The following is a 23,690-nucleotide window of genomic DNA, read 5'->3' on the forward strand; positions in this document are numbered from 1 at the left end:
AAGGTTGCTGTGCCTGCTGCAATCCCAGCCACTGGCTGCACACCCCGCTGCCAGCACAGGTCTGCTGCAACCTCCTGCATGAAGTGCTGGGCCAGCTCTGTCTGTCCTTAACTCAGCCAAGGATCTGTCGTGTCATGCAGCTTTTGCTGAGCACATGAGGAGTTGTGTCCATGCCTGGAGCAGTGTTTGGGACAGTTGTGTCCAAACAGCTGGGTGGGGAAGTGACACAGGCAATGTGTGTGTGCAGTGTGGATGCTTTTGAGCATCTCAAGGCTGCAGAATTCCTCCTTAGGAATTTCACATTCTCCTTAGGGGACTACAGTGACCAGAGCATTGCTTTGTGGAGCACCTACACGTACCAGCTCCTCCTGTCCACTTGTGTCTCGGAGCCAGTTCATGACGTGGCTTTCAGCCCTGTGTCTCACCAAGACCTAGCCTGTGTGGGGAGAGGAGCTGTGATGTTTTGGCTGCTGGAGCAGCAGGGAGCTGCTGTCAACCTCAAGGTAAACCTCTGTTTTACGTTTCAAAATTTATTTTTGGCATCTCTGACTTCTTTTCCAAGCCACTGGTGAGGGCAATGGAGGCTCTGCCCCCACAGCTCTGTGAGAGCTGAGGATTTCTTGTGACTTTGGCTGTCCATGAGAGCTTTTGGTGGTATTGGAGACATTAACTGCATGAACTGAGGGGAGGAGGAGGGGTTTCTTTCCTGATGTAGGTAAGAACCATATTTTCTTTGACATGGCTGTTTTTTGTGCTTTGGCAGGTTCATCAGGCCCCTGCCCCGGACGTGCTGGGGCTGGTGGAGCTCACGTCTCTCTGTTATGGTGCCGACACTCTTCTTTACAGTGGGACCAACTCAGGCCAGATCTGTGTGTGGGACACTGAGACCAATTGCTGCTTCATGACATGGGAGGCTGACGAGGGCGAGATCGGTGGGTGCTGAGTCAGGGGGGTCAGGGAATGTGTGGGGAACCAAGAGCTGTGAGCTTGCCCAGCTCTGCTTTCAGCTGTGCTCGGAAAACCAGTTTGCTGTGTCAGATGCAAGATGTGTGGGGTGACAATGGATCTGTGACTTGGGTTTCCTTGGGGTCCTGGGTTCCCTGGGAGGTTCACCTTGTTATAGAATCATTAAGGTTGGAAAAGGTCTTTAAGATCATCAAGTCCAACCATTAACCCAGCACTGCCAGGTCCACCACTGACCCATGTCCCTAAATACCACATCCACGTGCTCTTTGAACACTTCATGGGACCGTGATTCCACCACTGCCCTGTTCCAAAGCTCCTGCAGACCCCTGCTCTGTAAAACACTGGGTATTGGCTGTAGAACCCCCCCTACTTTTCCTGCTGGAGTGCATCAGTGGCCTGGCTGTCAGGGGCACGCTTGGGGTGCTGGCTGGGAGCAGTGGATATTCACGGGTGCCCCCATCCCCCTGTGCCCCCAGGGGTGCTGCTGTGTCGGCACGACAGGCTGGTGAGCGGCAGCAACACGAAGCGCATCCGCCTGTGGGCAGTGGGCAGCGTGCAGGAGCTGAGGCTGAAGGGGCCTGATGCCAGGTAGGCAGTCGTGGCCCCTCACCTGGCAGCTCCCAGGACCTGTCTCAGAGGTGGCTCTTCACAGACAGACGTCGCCCTGCTCCTGAGCTCTTCATCCTTAGCTTTTCCTCTCCGCCACGCGGCTGCTGATTCTTTCTCTCTGGATCTTTTGACTGAATTTTTGGCACAGGTAGCTGAACCCTCTTAATACTGGAAGTGGGTGGAGATTGTCATGCCTGAAATTTGTGTCAGTGGTTTGTAGGAATTCCTTTAGGAGAATTAGGGAAAATACATTGCCTTTGTTTCTTCTCTCACGCTATTGCATCCTTCATTTTCTTTCTTCCCTATAAAAGATGGTTGCAGTGCAAATCATAGAATCATGGAATGGTTTGGGTTGGAAGGAACCTTCAAGACCATCCCATTCCAACCCCCTGCCATGGGCAGGGACACCTTCCACTAGACCAGGTTGCTCCAAGCCCTGTCCAGCCTGGCCTTGGACACTTCCAGGGTTGGGGCAGCCACAGCTTCTCTGGCCAACCTGTGCCAGGGCCTCCCCACCCTCACAGACAGGAATTCCTTCCCAATATCCCATCTAACCCTGCCCTCTGGCAGTGGGAAGCCATTCCCCCTTGTCCTGTCACTCCACGCCCTTGTCCAAAGTCCCTCTCCAGCTCTCTTGGAGGCCCTTTATGCCCCAGAAGGTTTCCCCAGAGCCTTCTCTTCTCCAGGCTGAACTCCCCCAGCTCTCCCAGTGCAATGGGAGTCACTGATCATAGACAGGGTCCCTTCATTGAACTGGGCTCACTAAGAAATTGCATTTAAAGGAGGCAGAATGGCTGTTCCAACACCCGAGCCAGTCCTTCTCCCATCCTCCTTTCCTCCAGGTCCAGCTCGGTCCTGCTGGAGCACGAGATCACCCTGGATGGGACGATCGTCAGCGCAGCCTTTGACGACTCCCTGGAAATGGGCATTGTGGGCACCACAGCAGGAACCCTGTGGTACATCAACTGGCTGGAGAGCACGAGCATCCGGCTCATCAGCGGCCACAAGAGCAAGGTCGGAGGGGCTGGGCCAGCTCTGAATTTTGCTGTTGCTTTGGGATGTCTTTGTGCTGCGGGAAAAAGTGTTCAAATGGTAGAAGAGAAGGAACTTTACGTCGACCTGTGGTACACAGTGCCTGGTCCTACCTCTGGGGTTAGGTTTGTTAAACCCTTTGGGGTTAGGTTTATTAACTGTTTGGGGCTAGGTTTCCTCTTTTCCATGACAAGCCTAGCTGTCATAGAATCATAGAATTTTAAAGGCTGGAAAAGACCTCTAAGATCATCAAGTCCAGCTGTCAATCCAGCGCCACCACCATGTTCACCATTAAACCAGGTCTTCAGGTGTCACATCCACACATCTTTTGAACACCTCCAGGGATGGTGACTCCACCACTGCCCTGGGCAGCCTGTTCCAGTGCTTTGCAACCCTTTCAACAAAGAAATACTTCGTAATATCCAATCTAAACCTTCCCTGGTGCAACTTGAAGCCATTTCTTCTCGTCCTGTCAGCCCACAATTTAAACCCAAAACCAAAGCACCCACCTTCCTTTATGTTCCATTTTGTCTGATGTCTCCCAAGAGTGGGTAGAGGGGCAGAGGAGCTGATGTGCTCTGGGCTGTGGCACCTGTAGAGCCCCTGTTGCCCACCCTGTCCCTGGTGCAGGTGACCGAGGTGTGCTTCAGTCCTGACGAGACTCACTGTGCCACGTGTGGGGAGGATGGCAGCGTGAGGGTCTGGGCTCTGAGCAGCACAGAGCTGGTGGTCCAGTTCCAGGTGCTCAACCAGGTAAGTGTTTGTGGTACACCAGTCCCTTCCTCTTGGCACAGGGAGGTACCCACTGTGTCATCTCTGGTTCCTTCGCAGAGCTGCCAGTGCCTGGCCTGGAAGCCTCGTCCCATCGGGCTGTGGGGAGCTGAGAGCCAGCACGTGGTGGCAGGATACAGTGATGGCACCATCCGTGTGTTCAGTGTTTCCAGGACAGAAATGGAGCTGAAAATGCACCCCCACAACGCTGCACTGACAGCAATCACCTACTCCACGGATGGTGAGACTGCCCAAGGTCACAGCAGGGACATGTGGCCTCGGGGAGTGTGGCTTGGTGCTGCCTGGGTTATCCTGACCTCCAGCTGCTCTGTGTCCTGGCCACCTGCCCAAAACCCTGGGGCCAGGGAGAGCCACAGAACTCGTCTCAGTGAGCTTTGGTGGCTCTGCCAGCTGAGCATGTGGTAAATAGGAGGTGGGAGGTGTATTGGCAATGGGGTAACAAAGGGGTTTGGGTGCCACAAACCCTTTTGTGCTCTCCTGCTTTTGATCTACCGTGGCTCTTCTTCAGTGTGGAGATTTAATGGGTGTCTGAGACATCTCATCTTACCCAGCCCTTGACTGGGATGTTCCCAGCCTTTCACAGTGTTTTGGGACACCAATATCCCATGATCATGGACCTTTCTTCTCTTGGCTATTCTTCTCAAGGGTCCCATTCTTGTGTCTCCTTTCAGGAGAAATGATCTTATCAGGGGGCAAGGATGGGCTGGTGGCTGTGAGCAGCCCTCGCACTGGAATGACCATCCATGTCGTGGCTGACCACAAAGGCTCCCCCATCACTGTTCTCCAGTGCACCAGGAAGCAGGTGAGACCCCAGGAGCAAGTCCTCCTGTGTCACTGCACAGCTGTGGGAAGCAGCATGGTCAGTGTTTGCTTCCTTGTCCCTTGCTTTTCCTCTTCAGGCCCCCATCCCCTCCAGTAACTTCTGATGAGTTTTTCCAGGGATATATCCAGTGGAGTAAAGCTGCAGGCATTGCAGGTGCAGCCTGTGCCTGTGGGTGGGGGGACCTTTGGTGGCAGCTGTTGACACACAGGTGTGACGTGGGCCTGTGCCACAGGCTCTCAGAGAGCAGCACCCCTGAGAGCAGCCCAGGCTGGGAGCTTGCAGCCCCTGTGCCCCCTCAAAAAAGGCTCCTGGGCAGCCTGGCCTCCTGTACCATTCCTCTGAGGAGCTGGGAGGACTTGTTTGTGCACCAGTGGGATGGTTTTAGCACCTCCTTTGTCTTCTTCTTCATGAAGAGTTCTTTTCCTTTGTGCACCAGCAATGGGAATAATTTTCCCTGAGTTCTCAGGCTTTCCAGTCATCCACAGTGTAAGGCTGTGTTCCCTGGTAATTTAGATCAAGGAGATCCTCCTTGGTTCTAGGTGAAGGACGTTGTTAGGGGACACGTGGTGTTGAAAAGGAGATGTGCAGATCCAGACGTTGTCCCAGGGAAGAGAACTGTGTTGTTCAGGCCAGGGTTTGGGTTGGAAGGGACCTGAAAGATCATCCAGTTCCACCCCCCTGCTATGGATAGGGACACCTTCTGCTGTCCCAGGTTGCTCCAAGCCCCATCCGACCTGGCCTTGGACACTTCCAGGAATGGGGCAGCCACAAACAGGTTAATCCTGGCATTGATCCCCTAAACACAAGACCCGTGTTCCCACAAGCTCCTGCCCCACTCTCTGGTGTCACCTTCCTTTGCAGCCTCTGTGCCTCCAGAGTCCCAGTGTTGTGTTTGTGTTCCCTAGTACCACGACTTCGGGGTGGAAGGGGGTGAGCTCTGGCTGGCCACGAGCTCGGACCGCCGGGTCAGCGTCTGGGCCTCCGACTGGCTCCAGGACAAGTGTGAGCTCCTCGACTGGCTCAGCTTCCCAGCTCCTGCCGACCCCGAGGTGAGCCTGGCTCCTGCCAGCCCCTGCCTGCTCCTGGCATGGGGCTTGGCACCAGCAGAGGTAGAGGAGGGATGCACAGGGCTCTGACAGAGAGAGTGTGCTTAGGAATGTCATCTCTGTTAGTTCTGCTCACAGAGTTATCTTGTTAACAAACCTTCTTGTGTGCAGAAAGCAATTGTAGCAGTACCAAACTGCCCCAAGCACAGACTTTTAAGCATGAGGAGCCCAAAATGGCACCTGCAAAGAGCTGACACCCTGTGCCAGCAAACCAGAGCACAGGCAGCCGTGAGCACAGTGTGCAGGAGAGAGAGCTAATTAGGAACGTGCTGCTAACTCTGACACTCTTGAGGAGCATGAATATTCCAAGCCAGGAGCACCATGACGGGTTCACAGAGCCAAGTACTCAGCCCTGTGTGTCTGTGCTGCTTGGCAGAAGCCTCTGGCTCCAACCCAGGGTGAGGTTTGGGCAGCAGGACACCTGCTAGAAAGGGAGGAAGGATCTGTATTGGAGAGGATATGAAGATGGCCCCTGGTCCAGGTGAGACTGGCAGGCAGAAGGGAGCTTCCACACAGCAGCTGGGTTCTGTCAGTGTTTCTTCTGTTTCTTTCCAAAACGTTGGATTTCCTCTGGAAGGAAACTCACTACAGCTCTCCCCAGAGTGAGAAGGATTAATCTTGTATCTACTACTCAAGATCTGTCTTCTGGGCCCTATTTTCTTGTGTTAAACCAATCCAAAACCCAATCCCACCTTCAAGCCCCTGCAGCACCATCTCAGTAGAAATTCAACCTGCTGGACCCTCATGTCTCCTGCTCCTCTGACACTAAACAGTTTGCTTCAGGTTTTCATGGCAGTGTGTGGGTGCTCCTTGCTTTCCATGAGATGGGAATGCAAGAGGGAGGAAACAGCCTCCATCATATTAACTCCCCACTGCTCAGATACTCAGAGCCCTGAGGTTCCTCTGTGCTCTCCTTTTGTCCCCATTGTATTGGGTCAAGATGGAGAATCCAGACTTTTCTTGCCTTTGGTTTCCCTCACCAGGGTCTCGACCTCCCTCCCAGCCTGGCTGCGTTCTGCCCTTGGGAGCAAGATGTCCTGGTCTACGTGGGGTTTGGGATGCAGGAGGAAGCCTTGTTCTACAATCTGCGCAAGAAGCAGGTACCTGTGCCCTGCCCGGGGCCGGGGGGAGGCAGTGCTGCCCTGTGTTAACCCCTGTCACAGGGGTGGGCCGGGCTCAGGGAACAGCTTGTCATCTTGGAAACTCCCGGGGGAGCAGCAGAGCCCTGCCCCTGCCTCGGGCTGTGTCCGGGCAGGCAGCCAGTCCCTGATCCCACTGCAGGGGAAGGCGGCTGCTTCCAGGAGCGCTGGCACTCTCCACATTGCTGAGCCATCTCCTGGATGCCTGGGGCAGGTTTCCAAGCTCGAGAGATGCTGTGCACCTTCAGCCTCCCGTTACCCTCCTAATGACTCGCTGCACAGCTCTGGGCTGTCCCTTCCCCCTTGTGAGGAGTTGGTATTTCTCTTGCTGGATGCAGGTGGTCAGGAGAGTCTCCTTGCCAGCCTTTGCCACCTCGCTCAGCCTGTCCCCGGCCGCACCCTTCATGGCCCTCGGCTTCCACGGTGAGTGCTGGGGCTGCCGGGGCCTCTCCACGGGGAGGGGTCTCCCCTTCTGCTGTGAGGGGGGAACAAGGGGCCTTGTTCCATAAAATGAGACACATGCACACACCTCATATCCTCAAACCCTGGGAGCTACAGTCCAGGGCAAGGAGAAACCTCTGAGAGACTCCTAGGTCAGAAATGAGATGCATGAGCTCAGTCCTGCTTGTCCAGGGGCAGGATTTGTCACTGGAATGACTTCCCAGGGTTATGGGCTGCAGCCCAGGAGGCAGCAGGGACCTTCCCATGGCAGGGGACAGTCACAACCCTGCTCCTGACAAGGGCACCTCGCTGCTAGAGTGCTTTGGATCTGCCTGTCTCGTGTCACTCAGCTCAGCAACTCCCAGCTCAGCAGCAGGGAGAGAACCTGGGGGGGTGACCAGGAACGGTGCTCCTGGCAGAGACAAGTCTGGAGAGGGTCCAGGTGTGCCAGGGAAGGGTGGTCCTGGCAGGGAAAAGCCCCAGGGAGCGGGTTTGTGAGTGGCCGGGAGCAGTCCGAGCCCCCAGCCCGGCCGTGACCCTCCTCTCGAACGGCGGCTCCAGCGCTGCAGCGTGCCCGTCCGGGGACCACGCAGGACTACGCCGGCATGACGCCAACCGTCCACCTCTGCCAGTGAGCGCCCTCCGGCCGCCGCACATCCTGCTCACGGCACACGATCTCACAGCGCCGTGCTCGTGGTGGGAACTGACGGGCGCTGGACGCCGGGCGGGCGTGGAACTTGGGCGGCGCTTCTCAGAGCGGGGACAGAGGCCCGGGGGGTATCCGCGCGGCCCCGCGCGCGAGGCAGGGGAGAGCCGGCCTCGAGAGCCAACGGCAGGACCTCAACTACCGTCCCCAGAGCTCGCGAGGTGTATCGGCGGCGGCGGGCCGGCGCCCGCCGGCGCCGGGATGTGTTTCGACGAGCCCGTTCGTTGTTGAAATGTTTTTGCTTTCGTTAATAAACCATCGACAGACGAACCCTGGAGGTCTCACGCGTGTTGCCCCGCCAGGGGCGCTGTGGTGCCCCGCCCGCCTTGCGCCCGCCGGCTCGGTGTGGCGGCCCGGAAGTGGAGGTGGGGACAGGGAGGCGGCGGTGCCGCCATGAATACGGGACGGTGCGGATCTCCTGCTCGGGGATGAGGTGAGGGGGGTTCTGAAGGGCCGGGCGGTGGGTCGAATCCTGCCTGTGAAGGAGTACTGAGGGGGGTCCTGAGGGGCGCGGTGTGGGGAAAATCGGAATCCTCCTGTGAAGGGAAATGAGGGGCGTCCCCGAGGGGTCCGGGGCTCCGGTGGGGTCGGGTCCCTCCTGGACTCAGGGGTGGCCGAGGGGGCAGAGACGGGGGTCCGTGGCGAGGACGAGGGTACAGGGGATCCCCACCCAGTACCGGCAGGGCCGGAAGGAGGGCGGCCGGGCCCGCCGGTGGTCCCGGGCCCTGCGGGTGTCACAGTCACCAGCCCCGGCCCCGATCGTGGTTCCACTGCCGCTGTCCCCCCCAGGCTCTGCCGTGCCGGTGCCAATGTCAACGTCCTCCCTTTATTTCCTAGCCCAGGTGGGGAAGACGTCCCTGATCATGGCCCTGGTGGGCGAGGAGTTTCCTGAAGAGGTGAGCGGGGAGGGGACACACAGATACACAGCCCTCCGGGTGGGCCAGCTCTGTCCCCAGTGCCACCGGCCGGGGGTCGGGGTGTCTGGGGGTGCTCACAGCTCTGGGCTGTGACAGCCGTGGGAGTCACCAGCAATCGCCACTAAAGCTCAGGTGAGGTCGGTGAGGACCACACGGAGCTCCAGATGAGGTGCTGTTTTCCTGTTTGTGCTCTGATGTGGGACTTTCTCTGCCCCCGGGAGGGTGTTGGTACCTCCCAGGCCCCTGCTCGCTGCTGCTGGGGGTCTCTGTGTTGTGGCCACCAGCACAGCAGGGCCCAGCCTTCCTCCCAAATCCAGCCTGGCACTGGCACAGAGCCCTCGGAAGGGGCCAAGCCACATTCCCCGCCCCTCCGTACCTATCTGGAGCTGGGTTTGGTGCTCTGAGCCAGGCCAGCTGCCAGCAGCAGATCTGTCCTTCCCCTCAGAGCCTCCAGCAGGGCAGCTCGCTGTCCCAGCACAGCTGGGATGGGAAAATGGGATCAGTCTGTCTGGGCACATTCTCCCTGAGTCATCAGCTGGCTTCTCCCACTGCCTACAAGCAGCTGGTGCCCTGCATGATCTTGTGCTGGGAAGCACAAGGGGTTTGGGGGGACCAGCCCTGTGGCCCGTCTCCTGCTGCCAGCCCAGCCCAGCCAGCTCAGCACTGAGCCCAGACAGCTGGGGAGTGCCCAGGGAGTGCCCAGGGCTTATCTCTGGCTGCCCAGGGCTTATCTCTGGAGCCTGAGGCCATGGCTGAGGGAGGCCAGGCCGGGCAGGGGTGGCTGTGGCTGAGGGAGGCTGGGCCTGGTGGGCACGTGGAGGTTCCACCTCAGGGACACAGGCTGTGTGAGGGATGGGCTGCAGGGAGCTGCTGCAGCCCAGTGGGCCAAAAGCCATCCATGATCCATAGCTCATCCCACCCTGGCAGAGCGGGTGCTGGGCAGTGCCCACGTTGGGGTGTGACGTCCCCTGTCACCCGTGCTCCCAGCTGGCTGTCACCTGGCATGGCTGGCTGGACAGCTGTGCTGGCTTTGCAGGTGCCCCCCCGGGCAGAGGAGATCACGATCCCGGCCGACGTCACCCCTGAGAAGGTCCCCACACACATAGTGGACTACTCAGGTAGGGCCCCATCCCACCTGGCTTTTCCCCTTCCCTGACTGTCTGAGGGGACTGGGAAGGGGTCCTGCTGCCAGGACAGATGGTGACAGCTCTGTTCCCCTTTCAGAGGCAGAGCAGACAGAGGAGGAGCTGCAGGAGGAGATCTCCAAGGTGAGCAGGGCTGGCTGGGACAGGAGCCTGTGGTCCTGCAGCTCCCAAGGGGAACGTGGCTGCTCCCCTGCCCTCCCCATTAGCCACCCAGGGGGGCCAGGCAGTTGGTTATCCGTGGATTAATGCTCTGGTTTGTTTAGAGGCTTGTTTAATCCTGCTCTGTCTTGTAAGCTGTTGTATGTGGCTTGTCCTGGCCCTCGGGGGAGCCTCCAGAAGGAGAGCAGTGGGGGGCAGGAGGAGGCTGCGGAGCAGATGATGTGCTCTCAGCCTGGGGATGTTCCTGACGGACTTGAAAGAGGGGAGAAGCAGTTGCTGAGCTTGGGCAAGACCCTCTGCTCCTGCATTAGATCCCTGTGGCTGCCTGATGAAGCAGTGGCACAGAGAAGTTAATTTGGGAACTGGAGCCCCTGGGGAGCGCTGGGCAGGGAGGGATGAGGAAGCCCCTGAAGCAGCCGTGGAGGAATAATTGAGTCGTCTGGCTGGGATGCACCCAGCTGCTCTTTGGCCTGGGATTAGCCTTGGCTCTGCAGAGACAAGGACCTTTTAATTGTGGATAATAAAACTGTCTCTCTCACGTGAACAAAGCTATTTAACCTCCCCATCCCGGTGGTTAAGCGCTGAGAAGGTGGGCATGGGGGTCCTGCCCCCTTCACCCAGACAGCAGGAGTACACAGAGGCTTTAAACAGCTCCAGGAAATCCTGCCTAAACCCTCATGTGTCCTCAGGATTAGCGCTAAACTCTCTCCTGAAAGGACCAGTGATCCCTCCTGTCTGACAAAGCCAGGGCACCGTCTGCGCGGGGTCGGGAGGGGAGGAGGGCACGGCCGCGGCTGTGGGAGGGGATCCGGGCGGGCCTGGGGGCGGCAGCTCCCGGGACAGAGGAGCCGGCCTGTGCTCCCGGCAGCTGTGGGCTCATGTCGGGGGCTGTGCGAGGGGAGCTGTGTGAGGGGGGCTGTGTGTGTGAGGGGAGGCTGTGTGTGGGGCTTGTGTGAGGGGGGCTGTGTGTGAGGGGAGCTGTGTGTGAGGGGAGCTGTGTGTGAGGGGCTGTGTGTGAGGAGGGCTGTGTGTGAGGAGAGCTGTGTGAGGAGGGCTGTGTGTGTGAGGAGGGCTGTGTGTGTGAGGGGGGCTGTGTGTGAGGGGGGCTGTGTGTGAGGAGGGCTGTGTGTTGTGAGGAGGGCTGTGTGTTGTGAGGAGGGCTGTGTGAGGAGGGCTGTGTGTTGTGAGGAGGGCTGTGTGTTGTGAGGAGGGCTGTGTGTTGTGAGGAGGGCTGTGTGTTGTGAGGAGGGCTGTGTGTGAGGAGGGCTGTGTGTGTGAGGAGGGCTGTGTGTGTGAGGAGGGCTGTGTGAGGAGGGCTGTGTACGTGTCCACACTCACGTGCACTCGGCCACTGCGGCCGCATTTCCAGCATTCCCTGCTGCTGTGGGTGTGCACAAGGACCCCCTCACCACCCTCTGCTGCTTCTCTTGCAGGCCAACGTGGTCTGTGTGGTGTACGATGTCACCAAGGAGGCCACCATCGACAAGGTAACAGGTGCCACTGCAGCCCTGCCTCAGCAGCAGAGCCACAGGGGAAGGGGTTCCCAGCACTGGGATTTCCATGCTGCCCTTGCATAGTGTGAGCACATACCAGCCCTGTGGGGGATCTGGGGTCTGAGACCCCTGCAGGCAGAGGCTGAGCGCAGAACAAGCTTGCTCCCACACTGGTGGTTGTCCTCACAACAGGCTGATTGAACCCTTGCACTGGTATCCAGCATCCCTGGGTCTGCTCTGCCTGCTGGTGCAGGGGAATGCTGGGGAGCAGATGGCTGCAGGGCCCTGCTGTCTGCCTGGGATCTGCCTCTCCCTCCCCAGGCTGTGCTGACACCCTCTGCTCACCTTCCAGATTCGCACAAAGTGGATCCCCATGGTGAACGGGGGACTTGAAAAGGGATCCAGGTACCATGTGTGGCATGATCTGTGGGTGCAGATTTGGGGGGCTCTGGGGACTGTGGGGAACCCACCACCTTCCTGAGGGTGCTGAGACCAAACCAGCTTTGTGTTTTGATCCAGATAGATTGGACAGGGCTTGGAACAACCTGGGCTAGTGGAAGGTGTCCCTTCCCCCATGGCAGGGGGTGGAATGAGATGATCTTTGAGGTCCCTTACAACCAAAACTATTCCATGACTGTGGCTTGTGGCTAGACCACTTGTAGCATAAGAACATGTGGGCTTTTCTCCCTCAGAGATCCAACTGAGGCAGGGGGCCACTGGAGAGGGATCCTTCTTTCCCCTTGATCTCTTCTCAGCCAGACAGAGAAAGGAGGCTGCCAAGGGAATCTCTGAGCTGCAATCTGTGTGTGGATCACTTAGGCAGAAGGCTGCTATGCTGGATTAAAGACTGCTATGCTGGATTAAAGACTGCTGAACATATTGTTGCTGGGTGAAAGCCTAAGCAGGATCAGGCAGTTTGTTTCTCCAGATGGATGCTCCTGGCCATGGGAGGCAGGAAAGCTGCTCTGGACCTCGCAGAGGAGGGGTGGGGGCTCCCCAACCTGCCCCATGGGAGCACCAGTGGCTGGGACAGTGCTGGGACCAAGGGAGGGGTGGCCTTACTTGTGCTCTGTGTCTTTGCCAGGATCCCCATTATTCTAGTGGGAAACAAGTCTGACTTGCAGATGGGCAGCTCCATGGAGGTCATCCTGCCCATCATGAACCAGTTCTCGGAGATTGAGACCTGTGTGGAGGTGAGGGAACTGGAGGGTGTCTGCAGAGCTTCCCTGAGGGGTCAGAGTGCTGATCTGGTGTGAGTCAGGGAGCCTCTGCTTCTGGAGGGCTGCCCTGCTGACACTGCTCTGCAGAAGTCCCCGTGTCTGGGCATTGAGAGCCTGTGATTTGGGCTTTCTGTGCTTTGTGTATTGGCTCTGGGGCTGTGGAATGGGCACAGCAAAACCAGAGCAAAACCCAGGGGTTTTTCCCTTTTGATTTTTTCTCATGGTGGACAAATATTGCTCTGTGCTTTGATGCACACCTTGTCTGGCTCAGGGAGCTCGTATCATCCTCCTCCTGCCCCTTTTCATCAGCTCCCAGGGCTGTCTTTTCCTTTGAATCTGCAGTGCTCTGCCAAGAACCTCAAGAACATCTCTGAGCTCTTCTACTACGCCCAGAAAGCTGTGCTGCACCCCACTGCCCCGCTCTACGACCCGGAGGAGAAGCAGGTAGGCTCCTGGGAGAGTCTTCTTCCTGTCACAGTGCTCTGGTGTGCAGCTTTGGGAAGGAGGGTGGAGGGTTTGGGCTGACACAGGCAGGACAAGGAGATGGTGTTCATTCCTGTGCTCAGCACAGCCAGCTGGGCATACCCAGGCCAGAGAGACCTGCAAAGACAGGGGTGTGTTGGGGCAGAAGCCCTCGTGCTCCAGACCATCTGTTAGCCATGGTGGGAAGGGGCCAGGAGAAGAATTACCTATGGACTGTCTTTTCTCACTTTAGATTGGATATTAGGAAAAATTTCTTCACAGAAAGGGTTGTCAGGCACTGGCACAGCTGCCCAGGGCAGTGATGGAGTCCCCATCCCTGGAGGGATGTAAAAGCCATGTGGATGTGGCACCTGGGGACATGGGTTAGTGGTGGCCTGGGCAGTGCTGGGGGAACGGTTGGACTTGATGATCTTGAAGAGCTTTTCCAACCTGAATGATTCCATGATTCCCACCTCAGAGGGTGCTTAGCTGGGCTGTGTTCCCAGGCAGTGCAGGAAGGGAACCCACTGTGCATGGGGTTGCAGGAGGAAGGGCCAGGCTGAGGCTGGTGCTGTTTGTCACCGTGGTTGGTCCCTTGCAGCTGAAACCCACCTGTGCACGAGCACTGACCCGGATCTTCAACCTCTCGGACCAGGATAACAACCAGATCCTTAGTGATGATGAACTTAACTACTTCCAGGTAGGGTTGGTTGCAGAGCTGAGATATTCCCCAGTCCCTGGGCTTCCCTGTCCATCCAATAGCAGGCAAAAGCTGACCTTCTCCTGACATGGCCATCCTGTTCCCATTCATACTTCTTTTCCACACCTAAAGCACCATAGGGTGTATCTCTGAGCACATGGGGTTCCATCTTCCTAAGCTTGGATTGAGTTTGCTCTGCTGTGGGAAGACCAGGAAGCTCTGGAGATGTAGAGTCCCAACTTATTGGGATGCTAAAGAACAGGGGTTTGGTCAAGGTCTAAAGCAGAAATCCCTGAGCTGGGTGGACTTTCTCTCCCTGAAACCCCATCCCTTGCCAGGGGAGAGGGAAGCTGGTGAGACTGGGTTGTTCTCTCTGTGTGCTTTGCTGACAGTGGCCTTCTTTCCCTTGGGAGGCAGAAGTCCTGTTTTGGAAACCCACTGGCTCCGCAGGCCCTGGAGGACGTGAAGATGGTTGTGTGGAAGAACACGACAGACGGGGTGCAGGACAACGGCCTGACCTTGAATGGTAACAGCACAGGGGCTCCCTGCTTCTTCCCAAGGGATGGGGGGGACCCATCTCCTTCAGCACATCCTGAAGGGCCCTGTCTCCAGCCTTGTGTCTCATTCCAAGCCTAATTAGTCCCTCTTGTTAAAGCAAGCTGGAGCCTGCTGGGCTGGTAGGTCTCTGTGTCCAAGCAGCCTGTTTTCCCGGGGAAAGCACAGTCCCAAGGAGTGGATCCCTGAGGCTGAGCTGACCCCACTGTCTGAGCCCCTGATCTCTCCTGCAGGCTTCCTCTTCCTCAACACACTCTTCATCCAGAGGGGCCGGCACGAGACCACCTGGACCATCCTGCGCCGCTTCGGCTACGACGACGAGCTGGAGCTGACGGACGATTACCTGTACCCACAGTGCGTGTCCTGCCGTGGGCGGGGGACAGGGGTCACACCCTGCTGCTGCACGGCTCGGGGGGCCCCAGCACCTTGGCTGGATCCTTCCAGCACCCTGGAGCTGCTGTGGACCCTTAGGTCAGGGTCAGGTTCACAGCCCTCGCCTTCCCCTGCAGGCAGGAGCTGACACGTGGGGTTGGGGACAAGTACAACAGGCCTTGGGGCTGCTGGCTGTGCTGATGGTTCTGATCTAGACAGGCAGGGAGGTGGGGAATGAAGTCCCAGACTTGCCTTGACATCAGTCAGGGGCTTTTGGAGGCTGCTCTGTCGCTGCCTGAGCCGAGGCAGAGCAGCTCTGTCAGGAGCAGTGAGCTGTCAGCACAGCCCTCCTGGCTCATTCTGCAGCTGCTGTCTCTTCTCTGCTCCCTGCCACCCTGGAGGTGGGGATCTGGCAGGAATGGAAGGGCTTGGCTTGGAGCTGCCTCCTCCTCTCCTCAGACAGCAGGCTGTGGGGAGGTGACAGGGACATGCTGGTGGATGGCACCCCAGGGCAGTGCTGTGCTCTGCTGGAGCCCTGGCCATGAGGTGGAGCAAGGGCACAGTATCTCTCTGGCTGCTTGGGATGTGCCAGAGAGAGGCCTCTGTGCACCTTCAGGGGATTCTCCCCAAAACAAGGGGACTGTGTCAAGGAATAGCCAGGCCTGGAGGCAACAGCTGGCCTTGAGCAAGGAGGGAGTGGGGAGCTGAGTCCTCTGGGTGAGATCTGCTCACACACTGCCCTTTGTTCGGGGCTTGAGGAGGCTTATTTGGCTATTTGAACTGGAAAATAAGATATGAAAGATGGAGGGGAGGTTTGTGTTGGATTTTAGGAAAAATTTCTTGATCAAAAGGCTTGTCAAGCACTAACACAGGCTGCCCAGGGCAGTGGTGGAGTCACTGTTCCTGGAGGGATTTAAAAGCTGTGTGACTGTGGCACTTGGGGACACGGGTTAGTGGTGGCATTGGCAGTGCTGGGGGAACAGTTGGACTCGATCTCAGAGGCCTTTTCCAATCGTGATGATTCCCTGATTTTTCCCACAGGTTCCGTGTGCCCCCCGGCTGCTCCACAGAGCTGAACCACTTGGGATACCAGTTCCTGCAGCGGCTGTTTGAGAAGCACGACAAGGTGGGGCTCTCCTGGGCCTGCACACCTGGGCACAGCTGCTCCCCTGCCCACCCTCTGTGCCAGGGAGCCCACGGAGCACCAGTGAAGGGCTTTCCTCTGACACAGCATTCCCTTTAGGAGGCTTTGGAAGCAGAAAGTGGTCACAGCAAGCTGTTGGTAGTCTGATGGCTTGTCAGGCACATGAGTGGTGGTCACTACCCTTGACCAAAGGGCAGTTTGGGCTTTCAAGGGCTGGGTCTGAGTGAGGATCAAGCTGGCATGGCCCCCTGTAGTGCCTGGCTGCAGCAGGCAGGGTGGCAGGGAAGCGGGCACAGCTGCTGGCCTGCAGCCACAGACCAAGCACCAGCATCTGCACAGCTGCCAGCCCTGTGGAGGGCTGCCAGGCCCGAGGGAGGGAGAGAAAACAACCCATTTGTACCATACTCTGGCTCTTGGAGAGTGGGAGGAGGGGATGTGTTGGATCTGAATGCACCTGCTTGGAGTGGTTATTCAGATGTTGATGTGCACCTGGGGTATGGCCACGGGGAATAGCTTGGGAATGGCAGCACTGAGTGGACACACATCCCCGTGTGCCCAGATCAGCTCTGGCCACAGGGAATGGCAGAACTGAATCGATGCACATCCCTGTGTGCCCAGGTGCCAGCAGTTCTCCTTCAGGCACAGCAGCCTGAGGGTGCTGTGTTGGCCTGTGGTTGCTTGGTGGCCACGCAGAGACTTTGGGCTAGATACCCTGCAGTGTGGAAGGCCAGGCTGGCCCTGGTGAGGCTGTGGGACAGCTGGCCCCAGGGGAGCCAGAACAGCAGCTCAGGACTGTAGGGAGTGCAGGTCATGCCTGGTTCCAGCTGTGATCCCAAAGCACATTGGCTTGTCTCTCGTGCAGTGGTGGCAGTCCCTGGGGCACAGGCTCTGCACGCTCACCCAGCTCTGGCTGTGATCGATTCCTGCCCTTGACAGCATCCCTGTGTCATTCCACAGCAGCCAGTGAGATGGCCAGTGTGCCAGGGACCCCTCTGGGCATGGGCTGTGTCCTGGCTCTCCTGCTGACACCCTTTGTTTTGGCAGGACCAAGACGGAGCCCTCTCGCACACAGAGCTGCAGAACTTCTTCAGCGTGTTCCCCTGCGTGCCCTGGGGCCCCGAGCTCTCCAACACGGTATGCACCACTGATAAAGGCCTGCTTTCCCTGCATGGATTCCTCTGCCAGTGGACGTAAGCTCAGTCCCTCTCCCCCGCCCCTGCTCACATCCCTCAGCCCTCGCTGACTCTCTCGCCTTTGCTCTGTCTCTCCAGGCTCGTGGCTTACCTGGATGTACGGCACTGCCTGGAGTGCCTGGGCTACTTGGGCTACCCCATCCTGTCGGAGCAGGACTCGCAGACACAGGCCCTCACGGGTACGGCCATGCCCTCCCTCCTGTCACAGCTCGGGTCCCTCCTCGTGCTCACCCATCCTCTCTCCTGCCAGTGACCCGGGAGAAGAGGATTGACCTGGAGAAAGGCCAGACCCAGAGGAACGTGTTCCTGTGCAAGGTGCTGGGAGCCCGGGGCGCAGGCAAGTCCGCCTTCCTGCAGGCCTTCCTCGGCAGGAGCCTGGCGGTGAGTGGCTGCTCCCTGTCCGGCCACGCTGGGCAGGAGCAGGAGGCAGAGCCAGAGGTCCTGGAGTGACCTACCCCATGATGGCATCTCCCTGCCCCCTGTGTGATGCTCTCCCTGCCCATGCTTTACACCCCCCTGCGTGCTGGTGGTTCTGTGGCTGTTGCATCCATAATTTTGGCTGAGGCAGTGGGCCCACTCCCTCTGCTTGTCCCAAAGATCTGGAAGGGCTGTGCCTTTTCCAGGCAGCTATATTTCCCCAGTGTCACCACAGTGATGCTGACTTTCCCTGCCTGTTAGGAACAACCCCACATCTCATGGCAGGCCCTGGCTGCCCTTCAGGTGGCTGTTAGGCCACTGGGGCTCAGGGCAATTTGAAACGCTGTCCCCTAGCAAGCACTGCTCATGTCCCCACTGTCTGACAGTGTTGTCCTTGGCAGGCCCAGAAGGAGAACCCGGGACAGCCATCCCCCTACACCATCAACACGGTGCAGGTCAATGGCCAGGAGAAATACCTCATAGTAAGTCTGGAGGAGGAGGGAATTGTGCAGTGCCTGGCTCACAGCAGGGCTGGCTGTATCCTCCCATATCCCAGCACCCCAGGCTGGGCTGTGGCTGCGATCAGCCAGCACCGTTCCTGTTCTGGTGAGGGAACAGCTGATCCCCTGAGGTAGTGACATGCCCTGTGTCCTTTCCCCTCCTGCCCCAGCTGTATGAGGTCAGCGCCGACTCCACGTTCACAAAGCCATCAGACACAGCCTGTGACGTCGCCTGCTTCATCTACGACCTGAGAGACCCCAAATCCTTCAGCTACTGTGCCACTGTTTATAAGGTAACTGGCTGGGATCCTGGGGGACTGTACAGGGCCCCTGTGGGACTCCAGCCTTCATGGCAGCCCCACATCCCCCAGGGGCTGCTCACTTAACCCCTCGCTGGGCTTTCTCCTGTCCCTGCAGCAGCACTACATGGACAGCCAGATCCCCTGTGTCTTCGTGGCCTCCAAGACAGACCTGCCAGAAGCCAACCAGCAGCCTGGGCTGGCCCCAGCTGAGTTCTGCTACAAGCACTGCCTCCCTCCACCCTTTCTCTTCACCTGCCACTGCCAGGGACCACCCAGCACTGCTGTCTACACCAAGCTGGCCACTGCTGCCACCTTCCCGTTAGTATCCTTCCTGTGGAAGGGGCTCTGCTGGGAGCAAAGCCTGGGGAGGGGGCTGTGTCCAAACCTGACCTCTGACACATTGCTTTTGCTTTGTTTCTCTCCAGCTTTTGGTGTCATCTAGTGATTTTGGTGTCATCTAGGGCATGAAATGACAGGATGAGGGGGAGTAGCTTCCCACTGCCTTCAAAGGGCAGGGTTAGATGGGATATTGGGAAGAAATTCTTCCCTGTGAGGGTGGGGAGGCCCTGGTACAGGTTGCCCAGAGAAGCTGTGGCTGCCCCATCCCTGGAAGTGTCCAAGGCCAGGTTGGACAGGGCTTGGAGCAACCTGGGCTAGTGGAAGGTGTCCCTGCCCGTGGCAGGAGAGTGGAACCAGATGAGCTTTAAGGCCCTTTCCAACCCAAACCACTCAATGGTTCTGGGATTCTGTGGTCTCTTCATAGAAGTAATTGAAACAGAAAGGCCATTTCTTCCCCTATTTGCAAAGTGGGGAGGCTTTCTTCTGCCTCATGTTTGTCTCTGGCAGATTTATTAGATAGATCCTACCACAGGAGTGTTTATTTTTGAAGCCTAAGATAAAAAATGCTGGAGAGGAGTAGCCAGCTTAGTTTGCCAAGGCCCGCGGGGGGAGTGGCAGCAATTTTCTCCTGATGAGATGGATCAGACTGAAAAAGAGGTCAGTGAAGCGAGACCTGTGTCACACAGCCTCCCTCTGGGAGGAACTGCATCCCACAGGGGCTGGGAACGGAGTAGGAGGAGCGCCAGGCTGGTCATGGGAGGTGAGGGGGCATGTGGGAAGAAGGACAGTGTGGCTGTGTGTGGAATCTCTGCTCCAGGGGTGGGAAGAGCGAGCACAGCGCTGGGGGCCGAGCCCTTGCAGGGAGAAACATGTGGGAGCATTGGAAGGCAGGATGGGATTACTAGTGAGTAGTTTTCCCTCTAGCTTCTTTTCAATAAACAACTTTATTTTTAGAGCTGACGCTTTTTTTTTTCCCTTTCTGCAGTATTAAAATTTAAATATTCTTAATATATCTTAGGGTATGTGGTATAAATAAATAACAGCGTAATGGAGGGCTGGGGATTGGCTGTGCTCCCCCGATGTAGTGGGGAATGAATAATGGATGTGCCTCTCCTCGGAGAGGAGCAGGTTGGTGCGGGACAGCACGTGTTTGGGAAGGGAATGTGTACGCTGGGCTCCTTCCCTCACCGCCCTTCGTCCGAGTCACCGGCTGTGCCGGCGTCTCCGGGGCACCCGCTCCTGGGTCACTTGGGGTTGGGAAGGCAGCTTGACCTAGAAAGGCAGATACCTCCATGCTCCTACTAATTATTTAGGTGTTGGTGTGCTGTTTCCAGGCCAGGGGAGGGGACAGCTACATCCATCCCACCAGCCACCCCTTGGCTTGATGATGCTGCCAGGTGACGGGTACTCCGGCGTGTGGGGCCGGGAATCTCTTGGAGCCTCCTCGTCAGCTGGGCTGTAACCCCCAGTGCTGTGCTCGCCCTGTGCCCCCCCCACGGGCCCCCCAGATCTTCATGTGTGGGGTGGGAGCGCTGTGGGCTGGTGGGGAGTATTGGGACAGTGTTGGACTCACCAGCCTCTTCTCCATTTCCTTGCAGCCACCTGAATGCTGTGGAGTTGGGAGTCGCATCCTTCTGGCTCCGGGTGGCCCTGGGGGCCGCGGTGACAGCGCTGGTGGGGTTCACACTGTACCGTGTGCTGGCCAAGAACAAATGAGAGCCACTCTGCACCCCATCCCCCTGACACCAGCTCCCTGTCCCCAGCGACACCCTGGTGAGGGGCCCTGCCTCAAGCTGGTCCCTGGTAGGAAATCCTCCTCTCCCCCAGCCTGGATTGCAGGGCCAGTGAAACCAGATCTCCCAGCACCAGCAGGACAGATCCCTGGCACCAGCCAGCCTCACCCTGTGGCCTCCTGGCCCCAGTGGCAGCAGGGCAGGCAGCTCTGCTGGGGATCTGCCTCACCAGCAGCTGGAGGATCACCCTCATCTTTTATTCTGTTAAATTTTTTTAATGTTTGTTTTTAAGCTCGAACATGAGTGTTTCAGTGTCTGTTGGGCCGGGCACATCCCCTCCCCAGAGGGCTGTGCTGGTGGCCTCAATTCTGGGGGGTGGTCAATGCTCTCAGAGCCCCTGGGAGCTCCAGCAGCAGCTGAGCTGTCAAATGAGCTCATGGCTCCAGCTCCCTGGGGCACATCTCCATCTCCTGTCCTGGTTTCCCTCAGCCAGGGAAAGGCAACTGGGGAGGGAGGGCCAGGCACTTAAAGCCCCCAGTCCTGGTGGTTTGGGGTCAGGCCTGGCCTCTCTTGCTGAGATGCAGTGGCTGCAGCCCTGGGCTGTGAGGGGGGACAGTGATACCCAGGATCTGTCCCAGGCTCTTGTTTCTGCACAAAAATGTGAGTCCCGCTGCGTGCTGGGCTCTGGGTCCATCTGCCCTCCTTTCCTGCCACCTGCATGGCCCATCCTGTCCCCATCCCTGGCCACCAGTATTCATGGTCACCAGTATTCCCAAGTCTGAGGGCATTGGGTGCCCACAGTCCTTCCCTGGCAGTGCCATCACTGAGCTGATGCCACACTGTGCCCTACAGCCCACGTCCTGCTGTCCCCTCTGCAGGGCCCTGTCCAGTGTGAGGCTCCTGGTACAACTGGAAGCTCCTTTCCCCTGTCCCCTGCCTGCACCTGAGCTGGCATCAGCAGCCGGGACTGAGCTCAGCACCAGTCTGGGGTCAGAGCTCCGCAGTGCCCCTGTCTCCAAGTCCCAAAGAGCAAGGCCAGCACCCACCCCTGGGCTCCTGTCCCTCCACGGGGAGCCTGGATGAGCCCCTGGCTGAGTGACACTAGCCTGGGCTCCCCCAGCACACTCAGGGTCGGTCTCTTTGCAGGCAGCCTGGGGGGGCAGCTCCAAGGTAGCACCTGGAGCTGCTTTTTTATGTGTTTTGTCTATTTAAACGTTTTACCGTGGCCTGGAGCCAGTGAGGGGCATGAGAGGTGCCACCAGCATCTCTGAGGGAACAGTCCCATGGTGGTGCCCACAGTCCCCAGCACTGGCCAGCTGGGGGGTCCCTGCCTGTGCCAGAGCTGCTGTGCCAGTCGGGTGCCCACGTGCTGCTGGCCCCTGGTTCCTGCACTGCCAGGGCCATGTCCCTGCCGTGTCTTTATCCCTCTCCATGCCCACCGTGTGTGGCTCTGCCACCCCAGGCCCGTGCCTGGTGTCTGTCCCTGCTCCACGTCTGCTGGAGCTGTGATGTTTTAGGTTTGTTCTCTACAACAAAATAAATTTTTACACACCTTCCCCTTGCACACTGTATCCTGTGTCACCTGGGGCAGCAGGACCCTCGTCCCTGACGAGGCTGTGTGAAGCCTCCACAGACTGGGGTGGGAGCAGGGAGACCCCCAAGGGCCTGGGCTGCCCTGTTTCGGGGTGGTTATGGAGATTTAGGGCAGAAGCTGAAGCCTGGCACAGTGGGACAGCTTGGGGCTGGCCCAGGGCTCCTTGGTGCTTGGGGACACAGATCCCTGTGCAACAAGTGCCAGCCAGAGGCGAGAGGGGGAAGGAGGTGGTGCGTCCCTGTGGTGCTCTGCCAGGATCCCTTGGGAAGCAGGAGGCTCAGCTGCCCCTGCAGTGGTGGCTCTCTGTGCTCAACCCCATGTGGGTTCAGGGCTTCCCCTTCCCTGCAGCTCCTGGGGCCATGCTGTCTCCCCTCTCTGCTCCTGCTTTCCCGTGGCAGCTTTTCCCTTGGCTGTTTCTGTCTCTGCAGGCTCAGCCATGGGCGCTGGGCACAGGGAACGTGGGCACAGCCTGGGAAAAGGCTTTTTCCAGGGCCTCTGCCCTGAGGCTGGATGGGGCCAGACTGCTCCCACACTTGTAGGGGAGTCCCTCTAGGCTGTGGGGTGGGAGAGAAAGCCCTTCCCACATGGCAAACCAGGGGACAGGGGTGCTGGGGAACACAACCAATGCCGTGCAGGGCAGAGGAGGTGATGCCAAGGCGGGCGAGACACGCAGTGCTCCCTGGTGACTCCAAACCAGGCTGGATCCCGTGGGAGCCACGGGCCCACGTGCAGCGGTGTGTATTAATAGCACTGGTGTGCCAGAGCCATGGATGCTGTGCCAGGGCAGGCACGGCTGTAGGACAGGGTACACACATGGCAGGGCCGTGGGCCACCCATGGCCACACACAGTCCCCAGGGAAGGTGCCTGGCAGGGCTGAGGGGCCCAGAGCTCCCTGGGCACCCACAGTGGGGCTGAGCCGTGGCCCAGGAGAGTGGGGAGGCTCCAGCACACACTGGGGGCCCAGGGGAGCCTGGCCTGGGTGACACCGTGCACATCACGTAAAGGGGCCAGTTCAAGGGACCCAGTGCCAGGCTGCCCCATGAGTGCTATGCTGGGGCAGGGGACAGCCCGTGTCCCCCGTACCAGTGGGAGCACCCACCAGCCTGTGGGTCCAGGGTCAGAATGGAGAGAACATTTATAGTCACCTGTGCCAGATTCAGCGGGTACCTGGAATGCTGGTACCCATATTAGGATGCAGGTGCCCATGCTGGATGCAGGTACTGCACCAGGATATGGATTCCTGTACCAGGATGCAGGTGCTGTACCGTGATGCAGAAACATGTACTGAGACACAGGTACCTTACTGGAATACCTGAACCTGTACTGGGATACAGGTACTGGAAGTGGAATGTGAATTCCAGCATGCAGACAGTGCACTGGGATGCAAGTATCACACCAGGATGCAGGTCCTGGTCCAGGATGGAGGTACCACATTGGAAGCCGGTACCCATGCCATGATGCAGGTATTCATACTGGGATGCAGGCACTGTATGAAGATGTGTGTACCAGTACAGGGATGCAGGTACCATACCAGAATATGACTCCCAGTACTGAGATTTAGGTACCCACTCCAGGATGCAGGTACCTGTACCAGAATGTGGGTGCCAGTACCAGGATGTGGGTGGCATACTGGGATGTAGATACCATACTGGGATGCAGGTATCATACCGGGATGTTGTAACTGTGTTCGGATGGGGGTACCAGTACCGGGATGCAGGTCCCCATACCGGGATGCACACAGCCATGTGAGGATACACGTTCCAGTACCGGGATGCCCGCAGCTGTACCGGGATGCCGGTTCCCGGCACCATCCCGTGCTGAGAGCGCCCG

The 23,690-nt window shown here is 58.2% G+C and overlaps 2 protein-coding genes across 6 annotated transcripts in view; both read left to right on the forward strand.

The window, feature by feature from the left end:
• WDR90 (WD repeat domain 90) overlaps positions 1–7,387 on the forward strand; it is a 55,765-nt gene extending 48,378 nt beyond the window's left edge. Inside the window, exons 57-66 of the mRNA XM_029957872.1 lie at positions 313–503; positions 764–932; positions 1,443–1,554; positions 2,418–2,589; positions 3,238–3,360; positions 3,439–3,619; positions 4,071–4,201; positions 5,128–5,271; positions 6,312–6,428; positions 6,806–7,387. Of these exons, the coding sequence (XP_029813732.1) occupies positions 313–503; positions 764–932; positions 1,443–1,554; positions 2,418–2,589; positions 3,238–3,360; positions 3,439–3,619; positions 4,071–4,201; positions 5,128–5,271; positions 6,312–6,428; positions 6,806–6,976 (1,511 nt within the window). The 3' untranslated portion in view covers positions 6,977–7,387. The remainder of the gene's footprint in view (positions 1–312; positions 504–763; positions 933–1,442; positions 1,555–2,417; positions 2,590–3,237; positions 3,361–3,438; positions 3,620–4,070; positions 4,202–5,127; positions 5,272–6,311; positions 6,429–6,805) is intronic.
• A 1,039-nt stretch (positions 7,388–8,426) lies between these two features.
• Positions 8,427–21,821, forward strand: RHOT2 (ras homolog family member T2). 5 transcript variants are annotated; one of them, XM_029957771.1, is made up of 18 exons: positions 8,427–8,510; positions 9,568–9,649; positions 9,756–9,799; positions 11,269–11,322; positions 11,681–11,733; positions 12,413–12,521; positions 12,891–12,992; positions 13,612–13,710; positions 14,128–14,236; positions 14,499–14,619; positions 15,679–15,763; positions 16,826–16,971; positions 17,053–17,153; positions 17,225–17,355; positions 17,793–17,873; positions 18,062–18,184; positions 18,309–18,511; positions 20,131–20,248. In XM_029957771.1, exons 1-18 carry the CDS (start codon positions 8,478–8,480, stop codon positions 20,246–20,248), a joined length of 1,794 nt encoding a protein of 597 aa, XP_029813631.1. In that variant the 5' UTR covers positions 8,427–8,477. The 5 variants fall into 5 exon arrangements, with proteins under 5 accessions (XP_029813631.1, XP_029813632.1, XP_017923028.1 ...); XM_029957772.1 differs by lacking the exons at positions 9,568–9,649; positions 9,756–9,799 and having other exon boundaries at positions 8,463–8,510; positions 20,131–21,821; XM_018067539.3 differs by lacking the exons at positions 8,427–8,510; positions 9,568–9,649; positions 9,756–9,799 and adding an exon at positions 10,653–10,705 and having other exon boundaries at positions 20,131–21,821.
• The last annotated feature ends 1,869 nt before the right edge of the window (positions 21,822–23,690 follow it).

The sequence above is a fragment of the Manacus vitellinus genome, unplaced genomic scaffold, assembly GCF_001715985.3.
Source record: "Manacus vitellinus isolate BGI_N305 unplaced genomic scaffold, ASM171598v3 scaffold_12_pilon, whole genome shotgun sequence".
Classification (NCBI taxonomy): Eukaryota; Metazoa; Chordata; class Aves; order Passeriformes; family Pipridae; genus Manacus; species Manacus vitellinus.